The following is a 20,062-nucleotide window of genomic DNA, read 5'->3' on the forward strand; positions in this document are numbered from 1 at the left end:
AGAGTCTTGGCGAGCTGAGCTGGTGGCAAGTGTTGAAAGCTAGGAGTTGTTTCTTTCTGTTTTCCAATGTATTTCTTATCAATTAAAAAAAAATTGGTGTGGCGTGAGCAAGTTTTTATTCTGAAAGTGTGGCACAGAGATAAAAGTTTGAGAACTGCTGATTAAAATATTCCCCCTGCCCTTGCTATTTAGGATGACTTGTAACATAATGAGCTGTAAGTTGAAAAATACAATAGTAGAACAACTTGGGGCCTAGCTCATAACCATGCATACTATATTCGTTTAGTGGTTCTCAGCCTCTCTCCCCACTCCCAGGTGAACCAAATGAAAATTGCTGGTATTCTTGTAAATAAATCGAGTGCAGGGTCAGTACAGATGATCTCAACTGTAAAGGTAAAGGACCCCTGGACGGTTAAATCCAGTCAAAGGCGACTATAGGGTTGCGGTGCCCATCTCACTTCAGGCCGAGGGAGCAGGTGTTTGTCCGCAGATAGCTTTCCAGGTCATGTGGCCAGCATGACTAACCTGCTTCTAGTGCAACAGAACACTGTGTCGGAAACCAGAGCGCATGGAAACGCTGTTTACCTTCCCGCCGCAGCGGTGCCTATTTATCTACTTGCACTGGTGTGCTTACGAACTGCTAGGTTGGCAGGAGCTGGGGCAGAGCAATAGGAACTCATCCCATCACACGGATTTGAACCACTGACCTTCCGATTGGCAAGCCCAAGAGGCTCAGTGGTTTAGACTACAGTGCCACCTGTGACCCTCTCAAGTGTACAACACCTTGTCCACCTGAATGGAGCTAGCAGACCACCAGTGCTCTACAGAAATTCTGCACGCATATAACAGTGCTCCATAACACTTAAAAAGAAAAACGCAAAGGATTCCTGAAGGAGGAATTTAGACCAGATTGTATCCCCAAGCTGTTTCCATCCTGTAGGGCTCTGGGTGTGTTTTTACTTATTAAAAAAATGACTTTGGGGCACAGTTACATGCATTAGCATGTGGTATTAGGCCCATAATCATAATCAAGGTGGGATTTATTTGTAAAATTATTGATAGGCTGCCTTTTTCAGCAAAGCCCATCTGTGGGTTGCTTTTGTTGTTGTTGTTTAGTCGTTTAGTCGTGTCCGACTCTTCGTGACCCCATGGACCAGAACACGCCAGGCACCCCTGTCCTCCACTACCTCCCGCAGTTTGGTCAAACCCATGCTGGTAACCTCGAAAACACTATCCAACCATCTTGTCCTCTGTCGCCCCCTTCTCCTTGTGCCCTCCATCTTTCCCAGCATCAGTGTCTTCTCCAGGGAGTCTTCTCTTCTCATGAGGTGGCCAAAGTACTGGAGCCTCAGCTTCACGATCTGTCCTTCCAGTGAGCACTCAGGGCTGATTTCCTTAAGAATGGATGCGTTTGATCTTCTTGCAGTCCATGGGACTCTCAAGAGTCTTCTCCAGCACCATAATTCAAAAGCATCAATTGGGTTGCTTACCTCATGTAAAAAAAAACCACAAGAATCCAAAAACTATTTCAATAGCAGTGGTGCAAGAAATTTAACACAGGCCATTTAGAATAAATAAAGCAGCAAAAGAGGAAAGGAGAGAATGTCTCTCTCTCTGCTCTGCGTCCCAAGATAATCGGCTAGGTTTTTCAGACAACCACTTGGCACACCCTTTGTAAATGATTTGAGTTTGTTGAGTGCACAATAGACCCATTGAACATTCTACTATCAAGCACAATTTAATACATGTTCCAGAAAGAAGTCTACTTCTCTCCTGAACATGTGTATTAAATTGTATTTAATACCAGAGCACTCAGTGGGGCTATTGTGTTATAAATGAGATGGCAAACAAATATTACATAGGGTGTGCCAAATGCTTGTCCAGCTTGACACCCCACCCCATGGGGTGAGAAAAATGCAAAATACAGGGCATCTCCCTGGATATCAAGAAGGGAAAGTTGGTGTGAACTTTCAGGACAACAGCCTATATTCAAATGTGGAAGTCCTGCTGGAGTCCCTTGTTTCCAAGTGGCCCAGCAAATATGTAAAAAATAAATAAAAATGCAGTATAACATTTCCCTTGAGCACTGTGATATTGGAGTGAAAGCTGGTGGACAGCATTTTATATCTCATGTTCAAACCCAAATTTAACCACTGAACCCATTTTGAAGAGGGAAGGATATAAGCAAAACCCGCGTCCTGCTTTACTGTGGTTGCCATCTTGTGGTCATTCTTCACCACTGCATTCTCAGAGGCAGGAAAGAAGCTTCCAATTGCATCTTTTAATTGGTATACAGTACTTAAACGTTAAATGGTTTCCCCACACAGCTTAGTTTGAAATGAGAAGGCTTCCGCTCCTTAAATGTTGTCCCCTGCCCCTCCATTACTGAATTACTAGGAGAGGAAGCAGAAGATGCAATATCACAGCCCCCCCCCCTAGTCATTGTTTTAAATGGCTCAGATTATGGGTTTGGGGATTTCACCGTTCCATCGCCACCACACACACACAATAATTTTCACACTGTAATCATGACTCAGGACTGCGATGGGGTGTGCAAGGTGGAAATTGTTTCATTTATCTGTTCATTTTCATCTTAAAGCCGCAATTTCTTTCATTATCACTTAGTTGAAATCCATCCACTTTGGTTTTCAGTCTCTTTCCTTTTAAATCTTTCATTCATTTCATTTTTCTTTGCATTGCACTTGCCTCATTTTTCATTCATTATTGGCTCATTCATTTTCAGCTTTCATACATATACAGTACACCAAATCACATAGCTATATTCTGAAAGCTACTTTAATGTTTTCTATCCAATGATATGGAGCTTTCAGGTGTTCTGCTATTCACTCAAGGCATCATACCCTTCAAACTTGTGTCTATCTTGTATTTCATTCTGTGAGCCACCCTGAGAATTTATGATGAGGGGCAGGATATATAAATGTAATTAATAATAACAACTTCATACAGATTGATAAAAAGGGTTCCCCATTGAAGAGTCCATTGATCTTTCCATTGTTTTGGGAGGTAGACCCAGCCGTATTTCTCCTGCTTTTAATGTCTGTGCTTTACAGCATACTTGCATGACATTTTCAAGTATTCTACTACAGTGGTACCTCGGGTTAAGAACTTAATTCGTTCTGGAGGTCTCTGCTTAACCTGAAACTGTTCTTAACCTGAAGCACCACTTTAGCTAATGGGGCCTCCCGCTGCTGCTGCGCCGCTGCTGCACGATTTCTGTTCTCATCCTGAAGCAAAGTTCTTAACCCGAGGTACTATTTCTGGGTTAGTGGAGTCTGTAACCTGAAGCGTATGTAACCTGAAGTACCACTGTACTCCTCTAAAGCATCAGACCTCTCAAGTTCCAGATAGATAGGTCAACGAATCCCCATTTCATAGACAGGAAGCCAGAGTGTCATTGGCTAAGGAGCCAGACCAGGTTCTTGGCTTGGAACCTGATGTTGAACCTGAGGCTGGCAGGCAGGTAGAAGTCCACCCAACCAGGTTTCACAGTATCAGGGCTGTAGAGCTGGAGCCAAGACCTTCATAGGCACCTTCCCCTGGGCCTGAAGAAGTGTGCCTCCTTTAGTACCTCACCAGTCATGAAGCACAGGGAGCATGCCAGGCAGGAGGTCATGGAATGCAGGAAAGGAGCCTGTCAGAGGGCTGACCCTTTAAGAGATTTTTCTGCAAAGGGGGCGGGGCCTATGAGAGGCAAACAGGGGAGGCTGAGGCACAAAGGGCTTCAGTTCACATCCAGCTCTCCTCAGAACAAGTTGCTGAGCAAGCCACCCTCATTCGAAGAGGTGCCCTGAGGCTGGGGCAGTGCATGCAGCAGCAATACCGCCTCATATTCCTACTCCACAATTTCAGCAAACCCTTTGACCATCGATCTCTCTCTCTCTCTCCTTTGCAGGATGAAATTAGGCATTGCTTGTTAGAGGGCAAAACAACAACAACAGGCAGAGCAGTTTGTGTTCAATGCAGTGATGAGCCGAATGTTATGTCAACACACAGATTTCTCCTTGTGCAGCAGAAGGTTCTCTCCCTATGTGAGCTCACATTCTGTTCTTGGGGTTCCCCCATCACCCTGGAACGGATTTTGGGGTGAAATGTGCGTGAGGCAGGGAGGAGGGTGCAAATCATGTCCCGTTAGTGCTAATCCTCACACCAGTGCAAGAATTTAAACCACCCAGTCTTCATATCCTACTGAGAATGAAGTGTAGCAATTCAAGGATGTGTTTCTCAGCCTCAGAATTCAAACTCTGGTTTTAACCTGAACAGAGACTGCCTCTTCTCCTCCCCCCCCCCCCGTGTCTCAGTGGATGTTTTGATGCCTGCTGTTGGCGATAGGATCTCTGCATCAGGTTTGGAAGTAAGGGCACAAAGAGAAGTACCGTATTTTTTGCACCATAACACTCACTTTTTTCCTCCTAGAAAGTAAGGGGAAATGTCTGTGCGTGTTATGGAGCGAATGCCTGTGGGTGGCGGGTGGGATCTGCTGCAGTCATGAGCAGAGGATCCATGGTTCCCCTTCCTTCCCTCCTCCGTGGTTACAAAGCATGGATCCACATGGATCCTCAGGATTTTTGCATTGGGCTACTCCAAACTCACTGTCAGATCACATGTCTGTGGCCACAGCATGAACCACAAAAATCATATATCCACTATTTCGTTTAGAATATTTTTTTTCTTGTTTTCCTCCTCTAAAAACTACGTGCGTGTTATGGTCTGGTGCGTGTTATAGAGCGAAAAATACGGTATTTTTTTGGTGACTGCTTCTTTCCTCTCAGGTGACTTGCCAGTTTGAGCCTGAAGGCCTTTCGGAAAGGTTACTGCAAAGGTTACTGTGTGCACCAGGGCTTTAAATCAGAAAAGGGTGCGGCAGTTTCAATGATATTTTAACACAAGGCTTATTTTGCCTTGCTAGGGGAAGCCAGAGCGATTGCTTTTGTTACCTTTGGGATGCAAAGGACCATGAAGCTAAATAAACACATTGGATTAAGACGAAACACAAACACACTTACTTCAACAGAGTCTCTCCCCCACCCCTGCCCCAGTGACCGACCCCAGCAAGCTATGTTCCTACAGTTTCGCAGCACTATTATTTTTATTTCCAGCAGCCATTTTTGTTGTCAGGAGATTGCCACCAGAGGCATTAAGATCATTCCCCTAGGGCAGCATACAGCTAAACGGATACAGTGTGCTTTGAGCAATGACTTTTAGCTGTGCAGTGTAACTGCTCTGCCCTCTCCTTTCCCTGCGCACCACGTAAATCTGCTCTGGAGGGTTGCAGGGAAACCTGGAGCATATTTTGGGAGGGCATGGGGGAGGAGAAGGGGACTTCAGTGGAACTTCATTTGGATACTGCCCCTTCTCAGTAAAAGATTATTTCTGAGATTCCGAGGCCCTTCATCATGTGCCTCCTCCTTGAGATGTTTGGAGGGTGGCAACATGAGAATGGGCCTTTTCTGCAGTGGCTTCCTGTCTGTGGAATGCTCTCCCCAGGGAAGTTCGCCTGGTGCCTTCATTATACACCTTTAGGTGTCAGGCAAAAACGTTCCTTTTTAAGCAGGCCTTTGGTTGATCTGATTTACATCCTATGCCCTTTTAAAATGGGGGGGGGTTGGGGGGGTACAGTGGTACCTCGGGTTAAGTACTTAATTCGTTCTGGAGGTCTGTTCTTAACCTGAAACTGTTCTTAACCTGAAGCACCACTTTAGCTATTGGGGCCTCCTGCTGCTGCCGCGCCGCCAGAGCCCGATTTCTGTTCTCATCCTGAAGCAAAGTTCTTAACCTGAAGCACTATTTCTGGGTTAGCGGAGTCTGTAACCTGAAGCGTATGTAACTTGAAGTGTATTGGGTTGTTATTTTTATTATGTATTTTGTGGTTTTGTATCTTGATTTTATTCTGTGAACCGCCCCGAGACCCTCGGGTATAGGGCAGTATATAAATTTTAACAACAACAATTATTATTTTCATTTATCACTACATTTATCATTACAACTGTATCCCACCTTTTCTTGGAGTTTGAGATGGAGCTCAAAGGGAGCACACACAATTCTCTCCCCCTCCCCTTTCCATTTTATCCTCACAACCCAGAAAAGTAGGTTAGGATGAGAGATAGTAACTCGCCTGAGGTCACTCCATGAGCTTCATGGCCAAGTAGATATTTGAACCCTGATCTTCTGGGTCCTAGCTGAATGACCCCTACAGCACGTTATGTGTCTATGGAAGTGAACCCATGGAGACTGCATGTAAGCACGACAGAGAGAGAGGCCTCTTTTCTTGTGGCTAATAATTTGGTTCCCAAATAACACGAGATGACCAGGCCGTGTGGGCTAATGTATTTATTTTGGAGTTTTGTTATACAGAGGCATGGTGCAGTGCTAATGCGAAGAGCATCTGGTGAAGAGACAGCAAGCCCGGTGTGTTCTTGGTTATAGAATTTCAGAACAAAGACGTCCCACAAGCCAAAAAGTCATGAGTCGCCCAAGAGGCCCCCTAAGTGAGACACTTGCAATATTTAATTAACAACATCTTTTCTCCTCCAGCAATTCCTCTGTGTTCCTCTTGAATCGAGCTGCCAGCTCCAACCATGGCAGTGTGTTACAGTTGGGATAGTAATACATCCTTCCTCTTGCTCTTTGTTTTCTGGGAGAGATGCCCAGGGAAACAGCAATACTAACAGAAACTACACATCTGCTTTGCATGCAAAAGCTCTTGTGAACTGGGAATCAATTTTGCTCATAAGATCTTTGGCATATATCCCTATCTGGGACCTTCCAAGAACGGGGAGGTCAAGGCTTCTGCTGTGATTCTGAGTCCAGGTGTTTGCAAGGAGACCTGACCGCTGATTTATAAGCAAGGGATTTAATTTAGGCTCGATGCTTAACTGCCCCATTGAGTTCAATGGGGCTTACTTCTGAGTAGCTGTGCAAAGGTTTGCGCTGCTCAATGTTGTGCATATTGTCCCTGATTCATCTTGCTTTGTAACTTACACGAGGGGCAGGTTTGTGTGAAACAACACATGCTTGATAACTGATTCCCTAATGGAAAATAAACATAGAGAAATTGTTTTTTGTAACAGATTATCAAAACCGTTTCTTTGCACTGTAGGAAATGGTTAGCTGTGCACATTCTCTTGCAGAGTGGATATCATACATTGTTTCAAAGTCATTGCTACTATTTACATGCAGTATCAGTATACATTGTTTGTGGGGGGGATTCATTGTCACTATTTTGAAGAGGGGAAAAACATACAAGGCTTTCAAAAAGCCCATTAGGAAAAATGGTATCCCTTCATCGACTAATTGTTGTGGTTTGGTTTGTAAAAGCAGAGTAAAAATTCTCATTTCTCTTCAAAGGAAATCAATCTTCAGATTGATTTAGAAGGATTATCTTAACTGTAAGAAGAAGAATTATGCTACTGAATTTGAGTCCCTGGAGCTTGATAATACAACTTAGACTTCATGGTTTATTCTCACACTCAAAGGAGGTTGGATCAATGCAGTCACATTAGATCAGACATCTCCAAATTTGCACCTATGAGGGCTAGCTGCAGACACCCAGCCCGCAAACATAACAACACAGGGCCTCCTCAGCAATGAGAAGCATCTCACACACATGGTAAAAGTGGAGAAGGCAGAGCCTGTGAAATCAGGGATGAGCAGATGCTTTTAAACCTCCTCCTCTACCCTAGCAGAGCTTTAGCTTTTCTTAAACTCACTCAGTTTTTCTTTAAATGCAACATCACTAAGCAGTTCTTCAAAAATTGCTTGGAAGGGGGCTTAGACCTGGAGAGGGAGTTTTAAAAGTCTGTACCGGGAACCAAGGATATAATCAGTTTATTCTTTCAAATATAACTTTGCTTTCCTTTCCTTTCCTTTCCTTTTTAATCCCTCTCTCGGGGAAAGCAAGAGGTTTCTTGTCTCTCAGAAAGTTCAGGGATATGCTATTACTGATACGTTTTGTATCTCATGTTTTCAATTTCCTTATCTTAGCTTCCCTCGGCTGCAAGCAACAGTGTGTTCTAGAGGCTGCCCGCATGGCTCAGGGAACAACAAGGAGCCCTTTAGAGATTCATGGCATCTTTCAGCACCTTCTCCCAGATCAGTGCCTCCCTCCCACACACTCAACGACATGCAACACTTCCAACTGCTAACTAACCGAGACCTTCTTCCTGGAAGATCCAAAGCTGAGCTTTTTCTCTGCCACAGTGTTCTCTTTGTCAAAAGCTCAATCAACCGCTGTTGCTTTTACACTCAACTTTCCCTTTTTTCTCTTGTCTCTACCATGCTCTCGGGAGGAGTGAAAAATCTCGTAGTTGATCCCACGAGCCTCTAGAGGGCATCAGCAACCTTTCCTTGTCCCCATCAGTCCCTGCCCTCCCTTTGCTGCTGCTTCTGCAAAGGACAAGTTAACTGGCCAGAGAGAGAGAGAGCTAGCTAGCTATCCGAGAACGGTACCTGATGTACCCATGAGTTCCCTGCCTGTGGGACTGAAATTTATCGCTTAGGCCTGTCAGTCACAACAGAGGGCCTCAGCGTGGGATCCAATGTGTGATATGCTCTTCTCCCTTGCCATTCCTCCAGTGAAATTGGAGCAGCAGCAAAGTATCTGCCTGACCTCCAAGCCCGAGGGGCCAAGCAGCTGCAGGGAAGAAGCAAACATTTTGTAGCACTGGGTGTTCTTACACCTCTCCATGCTGAGTCAAGGAGGCAGAACTCAGGTCTTCATGGCAGCAGCAGCAGCAGCAGCATCTCTGTTTTGGCTTCCCTGAGCCCCTGCCGTTGCTGACTACAGCAAGCGGAGGCATAAGGGCTTCAAAGTTGGGTTGACAGGTTGCTTGAAATAAGTGTCGGGGGCCAATGGAGAGCAATGGGTTAAGGCAGATATGTGCAGGTCCTCTTCCCTGAAACAACCAGATTCCATTGGTGGATCCCCTTTATAATAAGTCTGGGAACACTATGTAAGAGCATTAGAAGAGCTCTGCTGAGTCTACTCCATCTACTCCAGCTTCCAGCAGTGGAGATAGAACAAAACTATTGTGGCCAGTAGCTACTGATAGCCTTGGTGGATGGAAGCAGTCCAGTTGTTCTTTGTGGTCCTATATACACAGGGCCTGTGATCTCCATATGCCTCCAATGGTGCCTGCTTGAATCACCTGATGGTCTGCCCTACCCTGCTTCTCCTTGTCCCCACAAATGGGAGCCTTTGACTAGGGGGGTCTGCCGTGAGTCTGCACTACCAGAGCAGCAGAATGGCGGCAGTACGTCCATGACAAAGCTGGGCTGGCTTGCTCGGCCACGTTTCCAAGGAGCCCACCGCTTGAAGTGTCCCCTGCCTGCTCTCCCCCATCGCGAGCCATGCATGATCAGAAGGAAACAAAGACGGGGGCCTAGCTTACTCGTTTCTGGCTCCCCTTGAATTAACACCTAAGGCATGCTCCTGTCTTTAAAGGTTAGCGGGATAAAAATAGAGGATGCCTGCAGAATCAAGGGCAAGTGGGGCAAACATCTGATACGGCCCTGCCCATGCCAGTCAGAGTATCGCCTACATGGCAGCGCGTTACACAGCATCACACAGGGAAATGGGCTGGACGTGGGTGGCCAGATTTGAAAGGGAGCTTCTTTGGGTAGCACAAAATAGAAAAGTCTGTTTATCAGGTCCTTGATGGTGGTGGCAAGTGGAAAGGACGCACAAAGTCCAGTCAGCCAATTCCAGTCCCAAGCAGCCTCCGTTTGACCTTTCCGTTACACAGGAGGCATTCCTGACTTTGGCCAAACAAGGCACACTTGCCATTTATTTATGGTTATTCAGGTAATACGCCATGCCACCTTATAGCAAGTGGGTTGGGAACATGAGCCCATTGGCAAGGCCCACTTTTGCTGTATCCAGCCTCTTTTCTAGGGGAGCCTAACTGAAGGAGTCTCTTTCTCTTGAAGTCGTCATCCTTGCACAGTCTTATACAGTCTTTAAAACGGGCCTCAACCTGCTGATATTGCTGTCATGAGAACTATAACTGATTTGGGAGTCAGTTAGCTGTCTGTCTTTCAAGTCCTAGGTCAGCCCTGCCTCTCTTCCCAACCCCTTCAGGAGATCTGCAGTCTTAACGGAGTCATACTGCACTACTCAGAGTGTCTCAGGCCTCCCATAGGAATACCTCCAGGCACACAGATTCTCATCAGAACAGGCTTTATAGCAAATGCTTGGGTCCCCGCCCCCCAACAAAGAGGGTGTTTGCCAGGGACCAACTTAGGGCACATTAGTCTTGATATAGTATTGCTGAGGAAAGGTGGTCTTCATCATGCTCTCTTGTAACGCTTGGCTAATAATTATTGTTCCGTAGGAAATGTTCCAGGCATTTATCAATTTTGGGACCCAGATAACATTCTGGACATTGGCTGCAGGGATGTCATTTTTATGTTGAGTGTTTCGCCTTTGCCTTCTGGACTGAGCAGCCACTCCACCTGTGTTGTGGTAGAATATTCCACACCTCCGCCCCAGGATACAGGATTGCTTGGGTCATATCCCAGTGTGGATTTCCAGCACCCTAGAGCCCATGAGGCTAACTTCTTTGGATACACAGGCTTGTGTAAAGCCAGGCCTTCTCTTTGGAGCTAAAGCTACATTGCACAGATCAGCCACCAGGGGTAACTGCTGAGTGGGGTTCTTGGCCATGCCTCACCTTCATGTCCAGCCCCCCTGGTGTGAGGGCAGACTAGCGGCCACCGTCAGAATAGAGGGGGAAAGCCAATAACAGCTATCATATGGAAGGCAAACAAAGCTGTTGGCAGGCCTCTCCTCCTGTTCTCTCGTGTTGACAGTCTGCCGGGGATTATGCTGCAGGCTGTGTGTGTACAATTGTCCTCATCCCACAGGATGTTACTGCATGACAACAAAAGCAGCCAAAGCCTCATTAGACTCCCTTGAGCGAGGAAGTCACTGGTGGCTCCAGTCTAGCAGAGACAGATGAACGCCAAAAAAGCAGGCAAATGCTGTGAGGATGGAGCCCATGGCAATCTGGTGTGTTGGAGGGTAGAATCTCAGCCATGTTTCTCTTGGTTTGAGAGTACCTCTGATCTGAAAGGTCTTCCCCACAAACAAATGGGCTCTGATCCATTCTTCTAAACCCCAGAAAGGAGCAGGCTTTTTGGGAAGGGATTACATCTGTGCAGGCCCAGCTCCTTCCTCCTGATGCTTAATGGGATGGGTGGGATTAAGTGGCTGTAGTAGGACTGCATAATATTTTGGCAACAGGCAACTTTGCAGGTTCTTCCTTCTCTTCTGCTGTCCTAGGTTTAGGAGGTACAGGGGGCTTCTGCAGGGAGGCTTCCCCGCTTCAGCCTCAGGCTTCCATTCCAGCCCCGGGGACAAATGTTGAAGCTGCGGATGCTGGGTGACTTGATCCCAGAGTCTTCTGAGTCAAGGGATACGTCTGAGTTGGTGGGTGACAGGGAGGTGAAGCGCTTCAGCGGAGAACGGACTCCTACCATGGGAGACTGCAAAGGGCTTTTGATGGTGGGGGAGCAGGTGTCCACATTCTTAGGGCTGGGACACGATGATTTCCTGGTTGTGCTTCCTGGGGGTGTGAAGATCCTGTGACTCTCCATGATGGAGGGTTTTGGAGACTGGGCCACAGAATGGGTGCCTGCTGTTCTCAGGCCATTGTTGGATGCCGCTGCGTGGCAGAGGGATGCCCCAGTGCTGGCAGGCATGGTGAAATACTTGTTCCCATTCATCCGCACTGCTTTGGGAGACTGCAGTGGGCTCTTGTAGGTCGGAGACTGGCTGCCTAGCAACCTGGGACTGTTGTTTGAAGATGCACTGGCATGCGGCGGTGCGGCGGAGAGAGGGAGAGAGACACGCCTGTACCCGTCAGCCCTCATTGGCCTGGGAGATTGCAGTGGACTTGGGGAATGGTTGCCCACACTCTTAGGACTTCCGCCTGAGGGAGTAGCAGGAGGAGTGAAGGGCCTGAAGCTCTCTATGGCCACAGCTTTGGGAGAAGAGCTCTTCCTCTTGGCAGCGTTGATGATGTTTCTGGCCAGCAGCGCCTGCATCTGCCGGCTGGACTTGGGGTCGGCCTCTTGCCGAAATGGGGACACAGATCTTTCGCTCCAGGATGGAGACATGGGCGGAGGAGGCGGGGTCATGACACTGGCTACTCGAAAGGCCTCTATAAGCCCTTCCTCGGGCTCTGGAGTTTGGGCTGGGCTCACCCAACCGTCTAAACTGCTAGGTGGTCGGCGCAGCAGTCGGGGAGTCCACGTCGGGGAAGCAGGGAGGGACATCTTCCTTTCCTGTAAGGGGAACAAGAGATGAGGTCAGTGTCCTGCCCCTTTGACATCCTTCAAGCTAAGTTTATCAGTGGAAGGCTGATATATTTGGCAGTCTGAAATGGTCACTGAAAGAGGAAGTATGGGTCAGAGAGCAGGACCTCTGAAATTCCTTTCCCAGCTGTATCAGTTTCTTTATGGGTGACCTTGGGCAAGGCACATGATCTCACAGAATTACCATTTCTCAATGAGATCAGGGAATAGAATATCCTGCTGACATCACTGTAAGAGGGAAAGGTTCATATGTGAGAACTAATCAGAAAAACCTTCAAAACAGAAGGTGGATAGAGAGAGAGATTCCAGAAAATGACATACAGCTTTCAGCCAGACACAGGTAAGTTCCTAGTACAAACACTGCGCTTCTAGAACCAATGACAGTGATACACCTGTATGGCTTCCACTTGATACTATCTCCCACCCAAGAATTTTATACCTGCTAGCATAGGGTTTGGGGAAGGGAATGGCAGGGTCTGCAGGGGATACAACTAAAACCTTTCTTTGCTATCTGATGGCTTAACTAGCTGTGGAATATGTTGCTTGTTTTTAAACCATCATTTCCCTTTAAGCTGAAGGTCTTAGGTGGCTCACACACAAAGACATAGGCACACACAATTTTCTCCATCACATGGGCAACAATAGGAGTATTCACGTCCTATCCCTGCATATACAAACAAGTATGGTAGTTTAAATCTCCTCTGTCCTTATAAACTAACCCAAGGTATTCTGAAATACTTACTTGTATTAAGCAATGGTTTTGCCAGAACCATTTTTAAAAAAGGCTGTATATTTGTACTTTGAGCCAACCATTTCTGCTACAGGCATTTGCACAAGGGGGGGGGGAACCCTAATCAATGAATCTGGATGTTTCCCAAAACAAGCACAGGCAGGGATATCTCAGATCCCTTCTCTCCCAGCTGTGCCAGTAAAGAGGTAGGAAACTGCAAGAAGGGTTTGGTGAATGAGTAAATGTGACTGGAACCTACCTGGAACAAAAGTCCCACACTCTAGGGAAGAAGCAAGGCAGAAGCATCCATGCTCTGACATGCAGGCCAGTGTTGTAGCCCTCAGTTACAAGGAGCAGCAGTTACCATATTTTTCGCTCTATAGGACGCACCCGACCTTAGGACGCACCTTGCTTTAGAGGGGGAGGACAAGAAAAAAAATTCTCCCCCTCTCTGCTCAGTGCCCCTTCAGTGAAGCAGCAGGAGAAACGGAGCCCCTTCCAATTCTCCTGCCGCTTGGCTGAAGGGGCACTGCGCAGCTCTCCCTCTCTGCTGAAGCCAGGAGAATCTTGGTCTCCCAGCTTCAGCGAAAGGAACCTGAAGCCTCCGGAGCACAGCGGGAACTCGCGCTGTGCTCCAAAGGCTTCAGGTGGCTATCCCTGAAGCCTGGAGAGCAAGAGGGGTTGGTGTGCACCGACCCCTCTCGCTCTCCAGGCTTCAGCGAAAGCAATGCGAAGCCTCTGGAGCACGAAGGGAACGCTCCCTCTGCACTTCGCGTTGCTATCGCTGAAGCCAAGGAGCCTGCATTCGCTCCATAGGATGCACACACATTTCCCCTTAATTTTTGGAGGGGAAAAAGTGTGTCCTATAGAGCAAAAAATACGGTACTTTTTGATAAAGGACCCAGGTATCCTCTGTTTCTGATATCTCAGCAGAATTGAGCTGTGCATTTTTGGACACTTGAAGAATGCATCTCTCTCTCTCCCCATCCCAGAATGCAAGCTCTAAGAGCTGGTTATGCATGCTATTTCTGTTGGATCAGGCCCATAGATGGTTTAAATGAAGTAGTTCCTGTACACAGAGGGCATAACATGTTGCATGGCCCCTCACCACTTAGTTCACTGCATGTGGCAAATCTCCATTCAATTGCTGGTGCACATCAGGCAGATAAGCCACCCAGCAAGTTTTACTACATGCTGCGTTCAAAGCATGAAGTTCGGTTCTCCAAATAAACATGAAAATCTGTCAGAATTTTGTGTGAATTTCTCCTAATAAACACGCTTGTTTGCAGATATGACCCACGTACCTATTTTTTGCAAGCAATCTTCCTCAATATTATGCATGCTGTTTTCACTGATATATGCATCTCTACGCACACTTTTCCCCAATATATGCAATTTGGCAAACACTGGCTGGAGTAGTGTGAATTTTGAAGGGTAGCTGTGCTACGGTTCTCATACTGTTTTGGAAAATGAGAAGTAGGTAGGTTCATCTTTAAATGTGAACTGAATCAAATTTCTCTCTCATCCCAACTCTCTTGTCCCATTAGAACCATGTGCGAAACCTGTGGCTTCCCACATGGTTCTAATACATCAGGCTGAGCAAGAGTGGACATATTTCACATTTATAGAATGTACTTTGCTTTTCCCTAGAATACTGAGGTCCTCAAACCAGAGCCAGGGGCAAAATAATGACTTGAGGGAGGAGCCAGATGAAAAATGCCAGCTTGTGGGGTGGAACCAATGAGCAATGAGCCACACACCGAGGCAACCTTCAGACACTAGTATAGCCTGCCCAAATCTGCCGCCTTCCAGGAGTTTTTGGACTACAAGTCCCATCAAACCCCTGTCAGCATGGCTGTGCTTGCTGGGGCTGATGAGAGTTGTAGTCCCAAAGAGAGACTGTGGCAGAGACTGTGTTAGGATAAATCTACATCTCAGTTACTATGGTTTAGGAATTCTAGCAGAAAACTTTGCAGCTAGCCAACAGAGCTACATAAAGATCTGATCAAAGACAGTAAGTGAATGCTCATATTTTATAAGTGAGGAACACTGAGAGATAAGCGACTGGCAGGAGGCCAACCAAGGCAGAATTGCTGTTGTTCCTTTTGCCTAGGTTCAATGCATGTGCTACATGTTATAAAGAAAGGCTGGGATGTTAAGCACAGGTTTTGAGGATCCTCTGTTCACTACTGTACAATTTGACCTGCTGTTCCTCTCATTTATGTAGAAGAATGGCAAGTGGTTCTTTGTTTTTTTTTAAAAAAGAAACTAACACACACAAAAACCAAGGTGCTGGTAGTATTCGTATCTTGATAAAAGTGCTGTGGGTACCAGCACAAAATGGTTGCCATGGGCAGCAAAAGGCAGGCAGGAAGGTGAGAGTACTTTGTACCAGTGAGTACTGTCACAAAACAAGCACTGCAAATAGCACTTGCTGTTTTGGGACAACCAGCTATAGAATAAGCGGTATAAGGCCAAGATGGATCAGAGGTGGGGTGGTGCTGAGTTTGACAACAGTTGTGTGATCCCTTCAATGACTGATGTCATGGTTATTGAGACATTATACTGGGTCAGATCACTGATCCAAATGGCTCGTATTGTCTACAGGACTGCCAGAGGCTTTCTAGGGTTCCAGATAGAGGTCCTTCCTAGCCCTGCCTAGAGTGGCAAGGAATTCAACCTGTGACCTTCTGCATTCAAAGCATGTGTCCTAGCTACTGATCTATGACCCTGCCAGCCTACAGAAACACTCCAAACTGCAGTAGTACCTCGGGTTACAGACGCTTCAGGTTGCAGACTCCGCTAACCCAGAAATAGTACCTCAGGTTAAGAACTTTGCTTCAGGATGAAGCTTCAGGCGGCAGCAGGAGGCCCCATTAGCTAAAGTGGTGCGTCAGGTTAAGAACAGTTTCAGGTTAAGAACAGACCTCCAGAACAAATTACCGTAAGTTATTAACCCGAGGTACCACTGTATAAGAAAGGTGCTTCAGATGCTTTCTGTGATTTTCCAAGTCATATCAGCAGTTGGGCAACAAACATTACAAAGAGAAGTAGAATCTCCCTCTCCCTCTCTTTCTCTCCCTTTCTTTGTTCTTCCTATCCACTGCATGAACCTCTTTCATTTCCTCAGTGTGTTCCCCCAGCTACCAACATTTCACTGTCTGCCACTAGCGGAAATGCTGACACATGAAAATAAGTGGTTTGCTTACATTTCTGTGCCAAGGATTACAGAGGTTTAGTTCATGCTCTGTATCCCACCCATAACTACATCACAGCAGAAACTATTGGAAAGAGTGCTTAAATTTCCTTTGCTTCCAGTACCCTATTGTCTATGGAGGCTCTGTTCCCTCTCCACTGTTGCAATGATGTTTCAGTAAAGGGAAGGGGATCTAGACGCGGCCAAACAGAGGAAGTTTAGACACGAAGCATCTGCCAAACCAGATGCATTTTGCAGTCACCTCCCATAGGCACTGTCTAAGAAGACCCATAACAGTAGCCCAAGGGGTCACAAAGATGGCAACCATGAACACCCATGTGCTTTAAAGGTATAGTATGTATACAGCCTCATTTTCACATATTTCCAATCTTACAATTCAGTTCCCCAGGTTTCCACGTCAGTTTTGCAATTTTTAAAAAATCCTCATGTAAATTCATAAGAGTATCTCTCCCAGTATAAAAAAAATGGTTTGTACGCAATTTTGCCAGTGTACAGATTTTGGCAAAACAATTTCCCCTAATATAATACTTTTAAATGTTATTGTTACTAATAATATAAAAGGCAAAAGTAAAGGACCCCTGGATGGTTAAGTCCATGCATTTTTATGTACACTTTAATCTAGCAGTCACATTTTTTGGGGGGGATATACATTACTTAGGGACGCGGGTGGCGCTGTGGGTAAAACCTCAGCGCCTAGGACTTGCTGATCGTCAGGTCGGCGGTTCGAATCCCCGCAGCGGGGTACGCTCCCATTGTTCGGTCCCAGCGCCTGCCAACCTAGCAGTTCGAAAGCACCACCGGGTGCAAGTAGATAAATACGGACTGCTTACTAGCAGGAAGGTAAACGGTGTTTCCGTGTGGTGCGCTGGCTCACCAGGTGCAGCTTGTCACTCTGGCCACGTGACCCGGAAGTGTCTCCGGACAGCGCTGGCCCCCGGCCTCTTAAGTGAGATGGGCGCACAACCCTAGAGTCGGGCACGACTGGCCCGTACGGGCAGGGGTACCCAGTGGCGTAGCGTGGGGGGTGCAAGGGGGGCAGGCCGCACCGGGCGCAACATCTGGGGGGGCGCGCTCGCTGCCTCCGGAGTCGCCGAAGAGCCTCGGGCGCAGGCTGTAGCAGAGCCGCATGTCTCGCGGAAAAGACGAGCTGTGCGCGCATCCGGGCTGAAGGCGCCCGGCAGGCAGCGGCTCTCAGCGCTCGCCGCGGAGGACGCGCCAGGCAGCCCCTCCTCACAGCCCCGCCTCCGCCGCTGCTGCTGCAGCTGCTGGGCCGTTGCATTTTCCTCGCCTCTCTGCCCCCCTCCTCCTCCGGGCAAGCGGCGTCGTTTGGGCGGCAGCGCCAGCGGCAACTCGCAGGTTAGGGGTTAGGGGGCGCAAATTACGTGCCTTGCCCCGGGTTAGGGGGCGCAAATTACTTGCGTTGCCCCGGGTGCTGACAACTCACGCTACACCGCTGGGGGTACCTTTACCTTTACCTTTATACATTACTTGGCTGAAAAACACCATTACAAAATTTGGAGGAACTGCAGATTTTGAAGATTGGTTGTATTTCAGTACTGTTTTGAAAAGTTGTGCAAAGAAGGTAGTTTCTTTCAATAGAAACTGAATCACCCCCCCCCCCCATATCCCTAATCCAGGCAACAGGAGCCCTTGTCAATACCATTCAAGGGCACACTCCAGCTGGGCAAAAACCCTGGAGGAGAGTGTGGAGCAGGACTGTGACTTGGGAGGAGGAGTGTAGGAAGTGCTTAGGAAGCTATATTTGCTCCCTGGATCTCAGGTTCCCCACCTCTGACCTAGTTAAGATAAAGGGACCCCTGACCATTAGGTCCAGTCGTGGCCGACTCTGGGGTTGCGGCACTCTTTACTGGCCAAGGGAGCCGGCATTTGTCCGCAGACAGCTTCCGGGTCATGTGGCCAGCATGACTAAGCCACTTCTGGCGAACCAGAGCAGCACACGGAAACATAGTTTACCTTCCCGCCAGAGCGGTACCTATTTATCTACTTGCACTTTGACGTGCTTTTGAACTGCTAGGTTGGCAGGAGCAGGGACCGAGCAACGGGAGCTCACCCCGTTGCGGGGATTCGAACCGCCGACCTTCTGATCAGCAAGCGCTAGGCTCTGTGGTTTAACCCACAGTGCCACCCACGTCCCACCTTTGACCTAGTTAGTTCTCCCTAATACTACCATTGATATCACTGCCACTGCTTTGGGGGAAAGCGGGTGAAGGAGAGGAAAAGCCTTCAGTCATTCACTTTGTGTGGTGATGGCAAAGGTGGTAGCAGTGCTGAACAGGACTCTCTGTTGTGTTTGTTTACTTTGGAGGCTGAGCACTGTACGGTTTCAGTACAGAAACTTCATCCAGCCACATTTATTTTTAATGGGAGTACTGAATCTCAGCAGGGCTACTCCCATTTCTCTGCAGCGACACCCTGTCATTTTGCAAACCCTCTGTTTTGTTTGGGTTTTTTAATCCATTCTTTTTGAGGTTGTGCATTCCCTCTTACCTGTGCTGGAACGCACAGGCAAACTTTCTTTTTTTAAAGGGGACCAACAGAGGCAAGTCTATCCCGCCCCATCTGCTCTATTATGTGCAGCTGGGATGCCAGGCCTTTGTGGCTGTGGGTGTACACCGGGCAAAGGCTAAAATGTGGTTGGAACACAATACTTAGGCTGATTCAGAAGAAAAGCCTCAGTGCAATGCAAGCTTATGGGTTTTGTTTTAATGCTATGTAAAAATGTAGAGTGGTTTTAAAATGAAAATAAAACCCACTTCCCTAAGTAGATGTGTTAGCCTAGTGAAACAGAAACCTGCTCCTAGTTTTTGCTCTAGCCTAACTCAAGCATCTTGCAATCTTATCCTAAAAGTTTCCATGACACTTTAAAAACCCAACTGCTCAGCAGCAAAGGGAAGGCAGTGAGCTGAGGAATGTTTCCTTGCTGCTTTGTTTCACAGGGCGTTGCCTTCGATGGCCTTTTGTTACAAGGCAGACTTTGGTCACTCTCCCATCCCTTCCTCAGGAAGAGACTGTGAACCCCTCCAGATTTATGTTCCTGGAATCTCACCCAGGTGCCCCAGTAGCAAAAAGCTCAGGTTCTGAGCTTCCTGCCATTGCTGTACTGGCCAGCAACTTTGGAGGTAATATAAGGTCCGTATTTCCCCAGGGCTACGTGACAGAAGAAGAAGATACTATATGCATGACCTATTTATATGGCCACCTCTAGCACTGTCATAAAGAACTGTTAACCACTGGCATCATGAATGAAGGCAGCCCTGTGGTGGGTAGGAATGAATGAATCTATTTTGATTCCGCTCAGTTTCCAATTTTAAGTTCACTTCTCCACAATCTTTAAGCTCAGTTCTGCATTAATAATTTTTTTTTTAAGTTCTCATGAAAATCCATCAGCATCTTAAGCACCCATTTCTCCTAATATAGGAATTTATGAATGCAGGTTTGTCTAATATAATGCATTTTTGTATGTTACCCTCACTAACATATGCATTTTTATTCATGCTTTCCCATAATGCTTGCACATGTTGTTGTAGAACTGCATTGCAAAATTCAAGAAGTGCAAACTCGGAAGCATATTTGATTCCCGTATTGTTCTGGGACGTGCAAATTTAGGCAGGTTTGCATAAAATGGTGAACCAGACCAAAATTCCCCCTCACCTTCTCTAAAGATGGGTAACATCCCGTGGTGAATTTAGCATTGCTCCTGCAAATGTCTGACTTTCTCCAGACTTGACCAGAAAGTTTAAAAAAAACAAAAACAAACTCCT

At 47.0% G+C, this 20,062-nt stretch overlaps 1 protein-coding gene across 3 annotated transcripts in view; it reads right to left on the reverse strand.

The window, feature by feature from the left end:
- Positions 1–6,333: 6,333 nt before the first annotated feature.
- Positions 6,334–20,062, reverse strand: part of SYNPO (synaptopodin) — an 82,479-nt gene continuing 68,750 nt past the window's right edge. For all 3 annotated transcript variants that reach the window (XM_081180735.1, XM_081180733.1, XM_081180734.1), the window contains exon 5: positions 6,334–12,303. In XM_081180735.1, the coding sequence (XP_081036861.1) occupies positions 11,302–12,303 (1,002 nt within the window). In that variant the 3' untranslated portion in view covers positions 6,334–11,301. The remainder of the gene's footprint in view (positions 12,304–20,062) is intronic.

The sequence above is a fragment of the Podarcis bocagei genome (genome assembly GCF_964188305.1).
Source record: "Podarcis bocagei genome assembly, chromosome: 2".
NCBI classification, from domain to species: Eukaryota; Metazoa; Chordata; class Lepidosauria; order Squamata; family Lacertidae; genus Podarcis; species Podarcis bocagei.